Source organism: Plectropomus leopardus, chromosome 4 (genome assembly GCF_008729295.1).
Source record: "Plectropomus leopardus isolate mb chromosome 4, YSFRI_Pleo_2.0, whole genome shotgun sequence".
NCBI classification, from domain to species: Eukaryota; Metazoa; Chordata; class Actinopteri; order Perciformes; family Serranidae; genus Plectropomus; species Plectropomus leopardus.
Window position 1 is genome coordinate 36162924 of NC_056466.1, and position 15915 is coordinate 36178838.

A 15915-nucleotide genomic window follows, 5' to 3' on the forward strand; every position below is an offset into this window, starting at 1 on the left:
GACAAAGGCAAAGTTGCAGTGACCTTTGATCTTGGACCACCAAAGTCTTCCCAGTTTATCTTTGAGTGTGAGGGACTGTTTGTGCGAGATTTGAGAAAAATCCCTCAAGGCATTCTCAAGATATTGTGTAACAAGAATCTCTGCTGAAAAAAAGCAGTTTAAAACCAGATTATGCTGTTAGCTGATTTTAGTTGGTTTTAGCTGGTCAAAGATGGTCTTAGATGGTCCTTATTCAGTTCCTCCTGAACTTTGCCGTTTTGACATGCTGGTGTAACCAGCCTATAAAGCTGCATGCATTTATCTTCATGCAAAAAAGATGACAGAAGTCTTAAGATGACAGAAGTCTTAACTGGTTATGCCCTTTGCTTTTCGTACTTCTCTTCATGACACTGTTATAGCTCCAAACTCAAGGACATTCATTTGGTTTTAATTTTACCAGAAATTCAATGGAAAAAAACAGCTAGAGTGACCATCACATGCTGGTTTGAGCAGCTAAACCATGAAAAATTATGTGAAAAACACACCTGGTCAAAAAAGCTGGTCAACCACTTTAACCATCTTCAGCTGGTCAAGATGTTTTTTTTTCAGCAGAAATGAGACAAATGGAGTCTTAATGACCTTTACCTTTGACCTATGACCACCAAAATCAGTAATGAATAACAATCAGATCATTGTTGAGTCAAGGTAGATGTTTCCCTTGAGGCATTTGTGAGATATCACGTTTGTGAAAATTGGACATACATACCATGAACATAATGCCTCCAGCAAGGCTATCGTCGGCACAGAGACATAAAAATCACTCAGACACACAAATGAGAAACTCATGATAATCCTAGAAGAAAAGTCAATGGATCACATTCACTCTGAAAGCACAAACGTCTGTACAAACTCTTGTGCCAGACCATCTGTTGAGATTTTGCACAGGATAAGAAATCTTTGACCTACTGGTGCAAGAGGAAAAGTCAGAGGATCACCATGCTTATTAGGGTTCATCCTCTGGGGACCAATACTACGTGCACCAAATTTTAATATTAATCCATCCAATAGGTGTTATTATTCATCCTGGACCAAAGTGATAGACCGACAAATCGACTGACTTTGGCATCCCTTGAGCCATGCTGCGAGGATGGCTAAAAATAATGTTGTGAACTTGGATTAAAGCAGCTCCTTTGTTACAGTCAGAGAAGACATGCTGTACAAACGTTCACAGCTTTGGGCTGTGAATGTTTATCCAATCAAACCAACAACCAGTTTTTTGCTCAAAACCCTCACGAAAAACATCCACTGATTTCACCGTTGTTTTTAACCCATGAATTTTCATGAAAAGACATCCAGCTATCCCCAAAAGGATCTCATAGGCTTTCAAGATGTAATCACCATGGGTTTGCTCTACTTTCCTCATTCCCTGACCTCAATAGTTTATCCAAAAAAAAAAACTTTTCTGGTGCCTGTCACTCCAGCCTTCTGTCCGATTTCCTTCAGAAATCCCTGATCACCATCTCCCAGTCCAACTCCAGGGAGATCTTTACATGACCTGGCACAAGTTCACAGACACAAGAAGAAGAAGAAGAAGAAGAAGAAGGCTGGAGTCTGGATGCACTACAGTCTGGGGTCATGGATGAGAAATGACAGTCACTCACTTGACAGCCTGGAAACAGAGACAATCTGTTTGTGTCCATCACATGACAGCCTTCTCCTATGAGTAGGGATACATGTGAGCAGAGCATGTGACTGATTTGGTGGTTTCCTCCATGGAGAAATGGCCTTTGGGGTTCTGATTAAAATTGCGCACAGAAACAATTCAGCATATGTTTCTGAATGAGACTGGAACATGGGGATGAAAAAAAACAAGAGGTCGCAGCTTGGTCAAGCTTGGTGATGAAATAATAAAAGGTAATATCTTGGTTACAACAGTAAGCAGGTTTCCATCACAGATTTGTGCAAAACTTAAAGGATATTTCCAAATGTCAATAAAACACAATGGCAAGATGACTGTGTTTCCACTGAGTGATGTTCTGCGACTTCTCCTCTGGTGATAACATTCTAAGAAGCATGGTGATGGATGTCCAAAACATAAGCCGGTTTATGTCTATGTCTACGATTCCACAGTGATATTACCTTGTTATCATTATTGAGTAGGCATGTTATTCGATAGTAGAAAGGCAAGCCTCTTATATGTGGGAGCAGCCACATATGAGGGATTTCTGGGAGGTGATAGATTCACAGAGAAATTGTGTATTCAAAACTAACAAAAGAGTTATGTGATGCAATAACACCTCTTGTAGCACCTGCAGTTCCTACTGACAAGTACATAGCCATAGCATCATGTGGTGTAGAAAAGCCCCAAAAAAATGGTACCATTGCAGTTTTGTGAATCACCTGAAATGCCACCTTGTGAAAAAACTTCTTTGTGATAAATGGGACTTTTTTTAACTATAAGGTTAGGTCCATTAGGTGTATTTTATATTTGCAACCCCCCCCCCACACACACACACACACATACACACACACACCAACAATAATCTGGGTATTATTCTACTACGATTCCACAGTGATATTACCTTGTTATCATTATTGACAGAAACAGAACTAGCCTAACATGACCTGATTGTTTTGAGCATATTATTTAATCGCTACCCTATTATTCCCATGTTGTTACTGTGCTCTTCAGTCCTTACCTTTCCCCAGTATAACACTTATGTTCCCGCCCTTTGACTCTCATCGAGAGGCTGATGGCTGCTGGCTGTGTTACACTTGTTTGTATTTAAGGAAATTGACAGAAGTAGTTGTGTGAAGAGTGACCAAGAAATTCAAACCCTGCCTACTTTCTCTTTCGGCACATGTGACCAATCATTGTATGAAGTGGGCATGTCTGTCAGATAATTGATTTCAGAGACAAAACAAAATTGAAAAGAAAAAAATCCCTCTCTACTCCTAAATTCAACTCTGCCATTTTCTAAGATTTTCTTATTGTTATTATCAGAACCATTGAGAGGGTTACACAGTCCCAGATGGATTTCTTAAGTAGTTTTTGTGACTGTTGCAACATAAATGTCGGGTTTCACGGCTGCTTTTCTGAAAAATTGTAATGAGTGTTACAATATTTTGAGCTGTTTTTTATATCTTGACAAGAATATAAAAAAAAGTTTATTTTTGAAAAAAAAAAAAGAAAAACAAAACAAACAAAAACACTGTTACAGTACATCGGTTAAGGTGTACATCACAATTTTTGGAAGAAATATTGGTATAAAATAAAACAAACATTTAAAAATTAGGTGGTCCAAAGCTTTCTTTGTTATATATAAATCAGAGTCATTCAGGAAGATTCAGAAACAGCGAGGCCTGTGAGGATGAAACAGGCCGACCTGATTGTTAACACAATGATGGACAGGAAGAACTGGTAACAGATGAGGCAGACACAGAGTGGTAAAAGTGGTGTTAGCATCGGGTGAGAGACAGACACCGTGCGTCCGAACAGCTCCATCCCCAGGTGAGGAAGAGTGTGCAGCAGGAAAGGGCTCCACTCAGGGTGACCTTTGGGGGAAGGAATCATGAGTTTGAGTTACAGTGCTGCGCACACTGACACCGAACTCAGTTCAACTCAGTCATTAAAACCGTTATTAAACGTTGGGTAGCATTAGTAATGCTAATAGTTAGCCCTGTCACAGTTTGTGTGACTGCAGTCTCATGATAAACACACAGGGATTCTGAGTGGATCAATACGCTGATCACATCTCTATGGAAATATATATTTTTTTATTTTTAATAGCCAATAATTACATGTGTAATTACTACAGTATTACCCTAATATTACCAATGACTTTTCGAGCTGTAATATAATGGCTACCGAGGGTTAAGTCTAACATATTTATATGCTTCTAGTACAACTCAGGTGCATTAGCTCGTGTACTAAAATAATTATTTTTTGTTTTTGTCATGTGGAAATCAATATAAATATATCTTAATCCTTTAAAACCTGAGCAAATTGGCTTGATTTCTTTCAAAGACATAGAAACAAGGTAATGAGTAACAAAAGAAGAAATTACCCCAAAATTAGCAAGAAAATACCTGGTAGTTGATATGATAATGATAATGATATGATAATAGTTCTGTAACATAATTTAAATACGTTAAATAAATAAATAAATAAATAAATTAATTAATTAATTAATAATGATAATTCATATATAGTAATTAATAATTATAAGTAGCTTTAATTATTTTTCCTTTGCTTTTTTCCATTTCCATACACATTTCTCCCTAGCCTTTTAAAAATTATTTCTCCTTGATTTCCTGCAAATTGTGAAACATATCTGACCATTTTCCCTGTGTTTTTAAAAGAAATTGCATCAATTTGCTGAGGGTTCTAAGGCTTAAATACTTGTGAAAGGTGCCTGAAAGCAGCACAAGAAAAGTAATGTTGCTCCAGGTTTCAAAGGGTTAACCCATTATTTTTTAAGAAAGTATACATCACTAATTAAGTATTTTGTTTACAAACTGCAACTGTGTCTGAAGAAAATATGGTTAGATATTCAAAATGTTTCCTCAGCATATATTTCCTTGGCTAAATTAGCCAAAGAAATATCTGCTCAAAACCCTGACCCAAAAGAAAAGAAAGCAAGTAGGCCTGTAGGCAAACATATTGACTTCACAGGGCAAGCTCAGTGACCTGCAGATACAGACTGACATCCTATCAATGGCTGCAAGTTGACCTGACCTGTTTGTTCTTCAAGGCGCCTCTATGGCAGCCACAGAGAATCAAAGTCATTTCATCTGATTCATCTTATCTATCTCTCCTCTCCATGCGAGGTTGGCTGAGGTGAACTACCTGTCTGTCTGAGCCTGCCAGCCCGTCCCTCATATTCATCCCCTGGCAGACGCACTTCATTACTCTGGCTAAATAGACTTTCAAGAGACCCCATCAGCCATCATTTACACAGCGCGGCCCTATCACCTTTCACCACGGCCACCTCATCAGACATACGCACCCCACCATTCACACATGCATGACATAGCAACGCCATGCAGACACGTACAAAGTGAACGCACATACTGCTCTCCTTCCTCCTTTACCTCCTTATCCCTCACCAGCCCATCAGTCAGAGCATGCACACACACACACACACACACACACACACACACACACACACACACACACACACACAGACATCCTTGGGCTCTATTCCCCAGCCACCTCATCAGGCCAGAGCAGACAGCTATTACAGTCTGCGCTCCGATACCCATTTCTCCTCCCATCTCTTTCCTTATCTGCTGGCCGGCTAGGTCTGCAACAACCTATTGACCTGAGACGTAGCTGCGCCACCCCTTTGACCTAGACATACTCTGTGTCCATTTAACGGAAAGCCTGCTATCTTTCCAACCACCAAACTCGGTCTGACAACTGTTCCTTTTATTCATTTCACCTCAGGTAAGGCGGGTCTGACAATGTGTCTGCCACCTGGGCAATATGGTTGTCTGAATGATGTCAAGATGTCAAGACATTACAGAACGATCTTAGCATAAATCAGGTTTACTTCACTGAAGTTACTTGACTCAAAACACCAATAAAAGCATATTGGAACCCACCTTTAAAGGGATACTCTGCCATTTTTCAGTCAGCTGTGTATCAAAACTATGTGGGTAGTATGTGAGGATGAACTGTGGTAAACTTCACTCCATCCAACCTGTGCCTAGATATCCCTCCTCCCCCCACAAGGCGAAACAGTAATTTACATCATTTGGCAGTGTTTCGTTGGCTCTTGGGGCTGTTGCTAGAACTATAAGCTGTATCCCCGCATTTTAGTGTTGTCCGCCAACCCTGCCGCTGCCACCATGGACTCATAGAGAATCTAATCAAGACACACACCTGCTCCTGTCTCTGTCTCTCAGACTCGGACCAAAATCCAATCAAACAGTAAAACTAGGCAGTGCTGATTGAAAATGAATCAAATTGATACTGTACTGCGTATTTCTTGCCTAAAATGTTTTCAGAAATGTGTTTTAACTCCCTGTTTTTCCTTAATAGCAAGAGTTTGTAAGCAGGAAGTGGGTGCCATACTGCTTCCTGCACAGTGAAACCAAAGGCAAAAAAAAAAAAAATTGTGATCAAACAGTGAAACTGAACAGTGCTGATCAAATATCAACAAAGACTCCGTTACTTCCTTAAATGTTTTCAGAAATATGTTTAAGCTTCCTATTTAAATTAGATATGAGAATCGGATGGATGCCATTCTGTCATACGGACAAAGTAGCACCACGTCACTCACCAGCACAGAGCGTTTATTGGTCTGATCCATTCTGATAGTTGTAGGTTTTTTTTTACCTCTTGAGCAAAAGCCAATGCCACTGTCCTTTTTTTATGTTTTCTCCAGTTATGTCGCACCAATATCAAGTATTTGCAGAAGTCGTCAAATACTGCCACTTTTACAGTGCTTTCAGCATAAGATCCCAACGCCTAACACCTTTTACGTCGGCATAATACGCTGCAGGACAGCATCAGGTTGAGACGCTGCCACTAACGACATAATAGAAGGAGCATGTAGGTCCTTATGTAGTGGACGGGAGGGACGGTGAATTAGCCGAACAAATTCCGGACTTTTATGTGGGAGTCTGGTGTTCACTTCTCGTCTGAATGTGATGTTTTTTTTTACACCTTAACATGTGCCTTCTTCCCCTAATCCTAACCAGTTGTGCCAGCATGTGCGTTTGTTGACGTCCCGGTGCTGTTTGCCATGTGCTTTTGTTTCCGAAACATAACCACATGCAGCATAATCCCACCGTGTGCTTGTGTTGACATGACAGATGTGGCAATGTCAAACTGAAATGTCAACAGCTTAATATGTAGAGGTGGAAGTCCACTGCAAAGTGGCCATAGGTAATGACCTGGTGATGAGAACATGTTGCAAGAGGGCCAAGTTTTATGTGAGGACTATATTAGTGGCTTAACAATCATTTGAATGCATAATTTGACATCATGAGTCCACATATCATTTGCTATTTAAATCACTTCCAGGTATGACTCCTCTTAATGCAAAATTTTTCAGAACAAAACATTTTTAATTACCTTTTTGATTAAACACAACATGTTTAATCAATCAGTGGTTTGACTAAATGGAAAGTAAAGAGTGTCACACACTCTGCTTTCATTCATGTTGTCTATAGTTTTTTTTCATAGGTCTTATAAAAGATGCTGTCGACAGCATCTTTTACAGTCTGATAATTCCACAGCCGTGTGAACACACTGTACCACAGAACCATCCAGGCCAAAATTACTCCTGATCTGTGCCTTTCTTATCTGTTCCCAGGAATGAATAAGAGGTACTTTTTAAAAAGTTTTTTCAGATGACCTTCTCCAAACCTCTAAAGGTACAGTTACTTCTGTCCTCACATATTTGTTTAAAACCTGTCTGATACTTCTAAGACTAGTATTTGTGCCTATGTCCAGCATTCATTACGTCAAAGGGATGGTGTGGATATTTTGAGGTACCTTTCCACAGTCTATGACAAACATTACGTCAGTTGTCATACCCTGACTCTGAAGTCTAACACAGAAGCTAACAAAATATCGAGACAGAACATAGAAAACCAGAAACATAAAACAGAACTGTTGCAGCATAAAGGAGCATGAAGTTGATCAAGGTATCATGCTCAGATCAATCCAACAATTTCTCATCCCAACATGTCACATAGCGTGGCTCTGTCAGTGACCTTCTGTGTCTAATTAACACATAATGACCCATAGTGACACAGGTGTCATGCACCCTTTAAATGCTGTGGAAAGTTCCCAGTAGAGCTTTATGCTTGACTTTAACTGATGAGGTCCCAAAGTGACATCCACTTAACATACTGGCAAAGTCATGTGACAGTATGTCATTGGCTGTTCCCAGGACATCACTTCCAAAATGGTGGCATGCCTGGTGAGTGGCCACATGAGAGGGAACTAATTAATTTTAAAAAGTTTTTTTTTGACAGCAAAGGTATGTTTCAACCCATGTAACAATCATAATCCTTTAATAACATGTCCAAGATCACTTTTAAGCTGTTCTGACCAAATTCCTTACACAAATTGATATATAACAAGTTTGTCACATCAGGCCTTTAACCCAAAAACTGTTGCAGAAAATGCCATGTGATGTATTTGTCACAATAAGAAAAATGGCAATGAGTTGCTCAAATAATTAAGCTCAATCAGTTACTTTGTGGTTCAGTTGAAAGCACAAAATAATGTCAAGTTAAATACATTGACAATAAAATGTATTATGACACATATTTAGCATATCAGTCCAAAATCTGCACCTTCTCTTTAGCTGAAACACTTCTTGGTAAATAAATATACAAACAAACACACAAACAGGATTTTACTATCCTATGTTGGTCCTGTTACAATGTCTTTTTTTATTTGTAGTATAAATAAGCAGAAATGGTACAGTGCTCAGGATGCACTTCAGATCATCACTGGAGAGGGCAGTGACTTTGACGGATGTGAAACCAGCTCAGATAAAGACCCTGAGGACCCTGATTACACTCCCAGCAAAAAAGAGATGGAGAATGACGAGTCAAGTGAGTCTAGCGATCCAGACAGTAGTGAATCAAATGATTTAGAAGAAGTACCACAGCCAAACATGGACCCAGGGCCGCAAAATACATCTGTCCGAGAAAAAAAAAAAGTGTTCTTGGAGAAAGAAACCTTTCAAAGGCCATGAGTTCACATTCAAAGGAGAAAGTGTCACACCTCCAGATGATCTTCCTACCCCCCTTGAGTATTTCAGAATGTTTATAACACCAGAAATGCTTGAGTTGCTGAATGAACAAACAAATTTGTACAGCATGCAAAAATCTGAATGTCAAACCAATGTTAACACCACTGTTAAAGAACTGGAAATACTGATTGGCCTCTACCTGCGCATGGGTCTTTGCCAAATGCCAGGAAATCGTTCATACTGGGAAAATGACACAAGGTGTCCTATGGTGGCTGACAACATGTCATACAGCCGTTTTCAGACCCTGCTGCCATCTTTGCATTTCACCAACAACTCTGACTTGCCAAACAAGCATGTACAGGACAAGTGTTGGAAGACTTGGCTTGATCTGTTTCGCAAACAATGCGTGGAAATCACACCAGAGGAGTACAACTCCATTGATTAGCAAATTGTGTCCTTCAGAGGGACACACAGCCCAATAAGACATTATGTGAAAGGCAAGCCCCACCCTTGGGGATTGAAAATTTGGGCTCGCTGCTATTCCTCTGGAATCCTCTGTGCTTTCATGGTCTATGAAGGTGGTACCGGGAAAAAAACTTCACTTGACATAGGAGGCGATGTTGTGGTCAAACCCTGTGAAACCATCAAACCAAAACTACGAAGTATTTGCTAATAACTTTTTTTTTCCAGTACAACTGGTGCACAAGCTTCTTCAGCGATTGATCTACTTTGTAGGAACCCTCCGTAGCAATCGCTTGGCTGGTTGTCAGCTTGAAGATGAAAAAAGGGAGGCAGAGGATCCTTTGATGCCAGGGTGGAGAAAGAGGAACCTATTGTCATTGTCAAGTGGTACGACAACAAATCTGACAAATCTCATCATACAGTGCAAATGAGCCCCAAGACAAAGTACGACGCTGGAGCAAATCAGAGAAGGCATTTGTGGAGGTCAACAGGCCACACATTGTGAAGGAGTACAACAAATTCATGGGGGGGGTAGACCTCCATGATACATGTGTCACAAGGTACAAGCACCACATCAGGTCATGGAGATGGTACCTCTACCTGTTCTGGCAAGCCATCATAGTAGGCTAATCTACTGCTTTGACTGTAAATTACTTGGTGTCCAAAAGCCACTGAAACAAAGAAGCCTCCAGGCAGAAGTTTCCACAGGCCTGATTCTGGTGCTTTAACAAAGGGGTTGCCCAACATTGAACACCACATCTCCTCCACCTCCACCCAAGAGAATTCGTGTTGGAGTCCCAGCTGATGTTCGCACTGACAACATTGCACAGTGGCCTGTGAAATGTGACGAACGTGGCCGCTGCAAATTGTGCAAAATTAATGCAACCACCACCCTCTGTGATAAATGCAATGTGTGACTTTTTTTCACTGAAGACAGAAATTGTTTCAAATGCTACCATACAGCCTAGACTGACAAAGAATAGTTCAGGCATGATGTAGATAATACAAATGTTCCATTTCCCTACAGTGTTTTGTTTCTGCGAAGTCTTAAGTTTACCTCATATGTTGCTCAGTTTTCTACAGCAGTAGCATATTATTGAAAAGCCCTCTAATATGAGCTTGGTTTATTGTTTTATTTTTCAGTTTGCACATTTTTGCATATGTTTGAATAATAATTTGTTGCTAAACCTTTTTAACAAATAAGTAATTTTGATTTATATTGTGAAAATGCAAATAAAAAGGCAACTCTGTGTTTCTAAGGAAGAAACTGTCAAGTGGATTTATTTTCAAATAACATATTTAATCTGTAATAAATTTCCTATAAACGCCCAATGTCACACTATACAGATCTTGGACAGTAGGCGGCATTGTTACAAAATAACATTGGAAATATGTTCTATGTGGTCTACCTGGTATGTTTTATATCCAGCATAATTTTACCTTAAAGAAAAATGGGGCTGGATTCTTAAGAGTTAAGACATTTTAGGAATCCATCTGCATCAGCTCTGCAATGCTGTTACTGTGATGTCAACAAACACACATACTGGGATGAAACAACACTGACCTTAAATTTACACAATAGTACATGGCAACCAATACAACTGTCAGGATGGTTAGGATAAGACAAAAGAGGCACATGGTAAGGTTCAGAAAAAACAAAACAAACAAAAAAAAAAAAAACAAAACAAAAAACATTCGCATGTAAAGCAAACTCCAGACTCCCACACAAAAGACAGTTGTTTGTGGGACTATCCACCTCCCCACCTGCCTGCCCTATAAGTGCACTCGTGCTCCTTACATTACGTCATTACCAGTAGCTTTAATACCTGACGCCGTCAATATTAGATTTTTTGCAGATATCTTTTATGCCAATACATAAAAACTCATTTGGCAGATAACCGATACCTTTATTGATATATCCAGTGTTTTTCCAGCCTAATTTTAGTGATGATCAAGTCTCTTCTGTAGTGGCATTAACATCGTATTATGCATACTCCTATAGTGGTGGCCCACCAGTACATGGAGACATGAAATATAATGCTTTTCAGTGTATGTAACATTCACTCATTGCGAAAAATAAGAAATATACTTAGAGCTGAAGTTTTGTACCTGTCTACTATAAAAAAAAAACATTGTCATATCAGCAGAAATCAAGCCTGTTGAGTGATTCCGATATATCATTTTAAAGCCAGTATCTGACAAAACCGATGACTTGCCTGTATTATGTTGCATCCCTGGCCAAAATTTAATATGTAATTAGTGTGCAAAAATATCAGACAATAATCCTTCTAAGACTCATTCCTGATTTGACTAGAGCTCATACATATTTTTCTTTGTAGCTGAGGTATGAGCTGTCACAACAAAAAGTACGTTTTGTTTTGATCCAAAGACAAATGCCAATGGCCAATTCCATCTCATACTGTATTTAAAATGACAATTCTGAATATAAAGATATTTCATTCCTCTGGGCTCTGTCAAACCGAGGCAAAAACCTACAGATTAGCAGCCTAGATCATGGGTACTCTGCTTATCCAATAACACCGTACACACGTTAATGCACACACACACACACACACGCTCACAGGGCCTGAACCGTCTCGCCCTCAGCCACCATCCCCTCTCATTCTATATTCTGGGCAGGAAATAGTGAGTTGGTAACCTGGGGTGACGGAATCAGGCCTCTGACTCACGCCCTGACCTCAAGGGGAGAACAACCCAGTGGAGGACAGACCTCAGCCTCCAGCGGACGGCTAACACAACATGGCTGACAGAGACAAACAAGCTAACTGCAGAGGCAGGATGACTACTAGAAAAGAACAAACAGCACTGAGTGTAATGGCTGCTGCATGCAAAGCAAAAATAGAGGGCTGGGTTAATGCTGCTTTGCTCGTGGAACAAGAAAACAGACTTTGTGGATGCAGGGAAAACAAGTAGTATTTCAAAGGCTGTTTAAAGCGATTTCAAAATCAACAACATAGGAACAGCGAGGTTCGACTGACGAACACACCGCTGCTTAAGACAAAACCAATAGAAAGTGTGCCAACATAGGTAAATACAGGCCACAAAAAACAACAGACGTGTGCCTCGTTCCCAGCTGTCACAGAAACAGCTAAAAACAGCAACAGAAAATACCTGACCAGCTGGAAGAGAAACAAAGACTTTGGTCCAAGGAAAGAGAGAGAAACGCTTGAGTTGCTGACTCAAAGCCTGGCTTTCATTTCAAGGAGACATGTCAGGTGGGGGGAGAGGGTGCTGGTGGGGGCATGCAGGTCTGCTGTAGGTGGTGTAACAACAAAGCAAGCAGTCTCCAGTGACCAACCTTATCTCTGCTGCCCCCCCGCCCTGCTGCACATGTAGGTGCAGAGATGCCAAGTGAAACATGAGGGTCGGCTTTTTTTCTTCATACCAGTCATGGTCCCTCTGAAGAACACCTGGTCCCCAAAGGGGGGAGGTGACGATCTAGCCACTCCCACTGTATGTCTTCCTCTTTGGGCTCTCTCTCTCATTTCTTGCCCCCAACTCCAAACCCTGCCCCCCTACTCCCCATCCATCCCTCCCTGCCTCCCTCCCTCTCTCTCTTCTTGTTCCGCTGTCTAGCTCTCAGCTGTCAGACTGAGAAATGGCAGGCGAGACAGGGGTCTTCTGCCTGAGGAGATGGGCAAGAGAGGACAGAGTCCTCCAGACACACGTGCTGCTCCTGCACACATACACACACATAAATGTAGTGTGCGTATCAAGCGTATACCTGTTAGTCTGTGCACATTTTGTACAAAACCTCCATATTTTGACACCACAGAAGCATCTGCTTGTTAGAGTAAACAGAAGTTAAATAAAGTTGAGTATTGAAGCTGAGATGAGTGACATTTTGTGGGATTTTACAGCCAATCAGCACTCTTAATTTTAGTGTGTGCCTGCTCCTGACTGTGGTCCCCCATTTACATGTATATGAAAACATTGAAAATAAAAAAAAAAACTTCTTACAGAGAAATTTTATGGAGATTGCAATCAAAATTGGATGATGAGGTTGAAACATCAAAGGAAAGTTTACGACCCAAGTTTCTTGATTATGATGCTGTGACAGGCTCCTTCTCAGGGTGGCAAAATGAAAACAAACGTAAAAAAAAGGGAAGAAAGAAAATAACTGAAAATGCATTAAATGAAATATTATGTTGCAGTAGATTATAACTTCCTCATAATTTCTGACTCAGGATATAGGAAACCATCAGAGACTCCAGGAGGTCACGTCACATTGTTGCCAAGAAATTCGAGACATGTATCACTGCAGACACATCCCATTTGTAGCATACAAGACAAACCTACCAATTAGAATTTGAATTTATTTATTTGGTACCCAGGCGATCAAAATGACATGGCCCAGTATCGGCATGAACTCGGCTGAGACTTGGCATGGTAAACTGGCTTGATTCTGGTTGCTGACATTGCCATCATTGGGCCATTATCAAGAGTGACCTGGCCCAGCATCGGCCTAAACTCAGTACGCCAGAAGAAATGAGTCATGCCACATCTGGTTGCCAGACTCAGCTAAGACTTGGCATAAATGACATCCCAGAAATGGGACAAATAAACCGGTCCAATTCTGGCTGGCTGACTCTGGATGATGCAATTTCACCTAATTCCAAATGTGAGACTGATGTATTAAACAAAGAGTGTATGGCAATTGCTATTTTTTTAAACATATATACAGACTCACAGTATTTTTAAATTAATTGTGTAAGCACTGTAATATCATCCATCCTTATACAGTCAATACTCGGGTTTCTGCTTTCTTGTTTATTTCTTTGTTTACTCTTGTCACTGCACTGGTCAGGTGATTGCAACCTTTTCAAAATATGTGGGATTCAGGTCCATTCATTTTTCATGAGAAAACATAGAAAAAGTTTGTGAAAATTATTGTCAAGAAAGCAAATAAGCTCCCACAGTGTCAAACTATTAACTTCAGTTGTCTACCGAATATGCACATTAAGACCATGTTGTATAAATACTGTGTATAAACCATGCATAAACTAGACGTGACACTGCTGTTTTTCTGATGGTATGGGATTCATTAGATCAAATGCGAATACGTAACCAGCAGGCACTCAGCCCTTCATTATTAGTATGATGTGTGGACGAGATAAAAAACAACAAACAAAAACACTCACTCTGTTCTGCAACTTTTTCACACTGTGAGGGTGGAAGGTTCGTACAATGTGTAGCCACACTACTCACTACTCATCAAAAACAGACCTGCGCTATTGATGATATCGCACTGTCAAAACGGATGTAACCCAAAACCAAAATATATGCCTTACAATTGATCAAAGTCTTTATATGCACAGCTAATACATTGTAATGTATTAGTGAAGCTGCTAAACGGGGAGCATTACAATCAAAACCATGGTAAGGTATGTTATGCCCATGCTAACTGGATCTTCATTTGACTGTTACATGTGAACCAGAAGAAGATGCTTTGCAGACCAGGCAACCTGCAGACTCAAGACCTCTATTCTCTAATATCTCTTCTCAGAACTCCTTGTAAAACCACCTCATCAATCCTTTTTTTACATTTCTGTTTTTGTCTAAATAAACCAAAGAACACATCACATGTCAATAAGGGGCTCTGGTTGGTGTTCTCTGGAACCTCGGACAGAGACAGGCTGTTTAATCCTGCTCACTGCAGTCTTTATGCTATGCTAAGCTAATCTTTTTTATTTTATTTTTTTAACCAGGCTTGCCATCCGCAGCTCTGTGTACTTTGCACAGACATGAGAGTGGCATCAGTCTTCCCTCTCACTCTTCCCATCTAACTCTTGGCAAAAAAGCAAATAAGTGTATTTCCCAAAATGTCAAATTGTTTCTTCTTCCCTCTCTGCACCTTCTCAGCTGTTGCTCTCCTGAAGCTCAGTGTGATATTTCTGGAAATACTGTCACAATTTAATCTTTTTCTGAGCCAGAAATCCTTTCTTGAAATGACATTTTATTCTTTTCAAATAATTTCTGCAAAACCTTCCACCCACAGCAAAGTGAAAGGAGTCTCACTGAGGTATTAGCATATCGTTTCTGTTGCATGTTGCAGTCAGTCCCTGTGGATAGCATCCCACTCTTAGAATTGTGTGAATCCAGAAACAGGGCTTTGCAACAGTAATGTGCAATTCCTCATGGACTTGGAGGCTTTTGGCTCAGGGCTCTTTCTTCCCCTCCCTAGGTGTCGTCAGCGGCCCTTTGATGGAAAAGTGCTTACTAATGGGAAAGAGAGAGAGCAAACGAGCGTGTATTTTTTATTTTTGATGAGCATTGTAATGTTAACCAGTGCCAGTGGGAGATCAGAGCTGGGTCTTTGTTCAAACACTTGTTCAGGTCTTGTTTACTTAACGATTATGTTGGGGAGGAAATCAATTTGTCTTTGACAACTGTCTGTGAAGGAAAAGTGGGATATTTGTATACAGAGGAAAGGTACAGTTACTGAGCATGTATACATTAAAGAGGAGTGAGACAGTCACAGCAGAGGGAGAAATTGAAAGCTAGCACTCTGTCGGTCACAACGAGAAACCCCCTGTATGGCACTTTCATCCATCACTGCATAAGAGACAACAAAAGTGGGCAGTCAGATTTAAGCAACAAAAGCACATGGTTAAATTTCAGCAACAAAAGCCGGTAATTAAATATCAGCAACAAAAGCGGGTAGTTAGGCATTTGATGACTTCAGAATGAGAAAGTGCATCATACACAGTGGTTAAACATACGCAGTGGTCAA

At 40.3% G+C, this 15915-nt stretch overlaps 1 protein-coding gene across 1 annotated transcript in view; it reads left to right on the forward strand.

Annotated features, from left to right (window-relative positions):
- The first annotated feature begins 3350 nt into the window (after positions 1 to 3350).
- The window catches only part of LOC121942011, a 30723-nt gene continuing 18158 nt past the window's right edge, over positions 3351 to 15915 (forward strand). Inside the window, exons 1-2 of the mRNA XM_042485080.1 lie at positions 3351 to 3400; positions 8405 to 8559. Coding sequence (XP_042341014.1) covers positions 3351 to 3400; positions 8405 to 8559 — 205 coding nt within the window. The remainder of the gene's footprint in view (positions 3401 to 8404; positions 8560 to 15915) is intronic.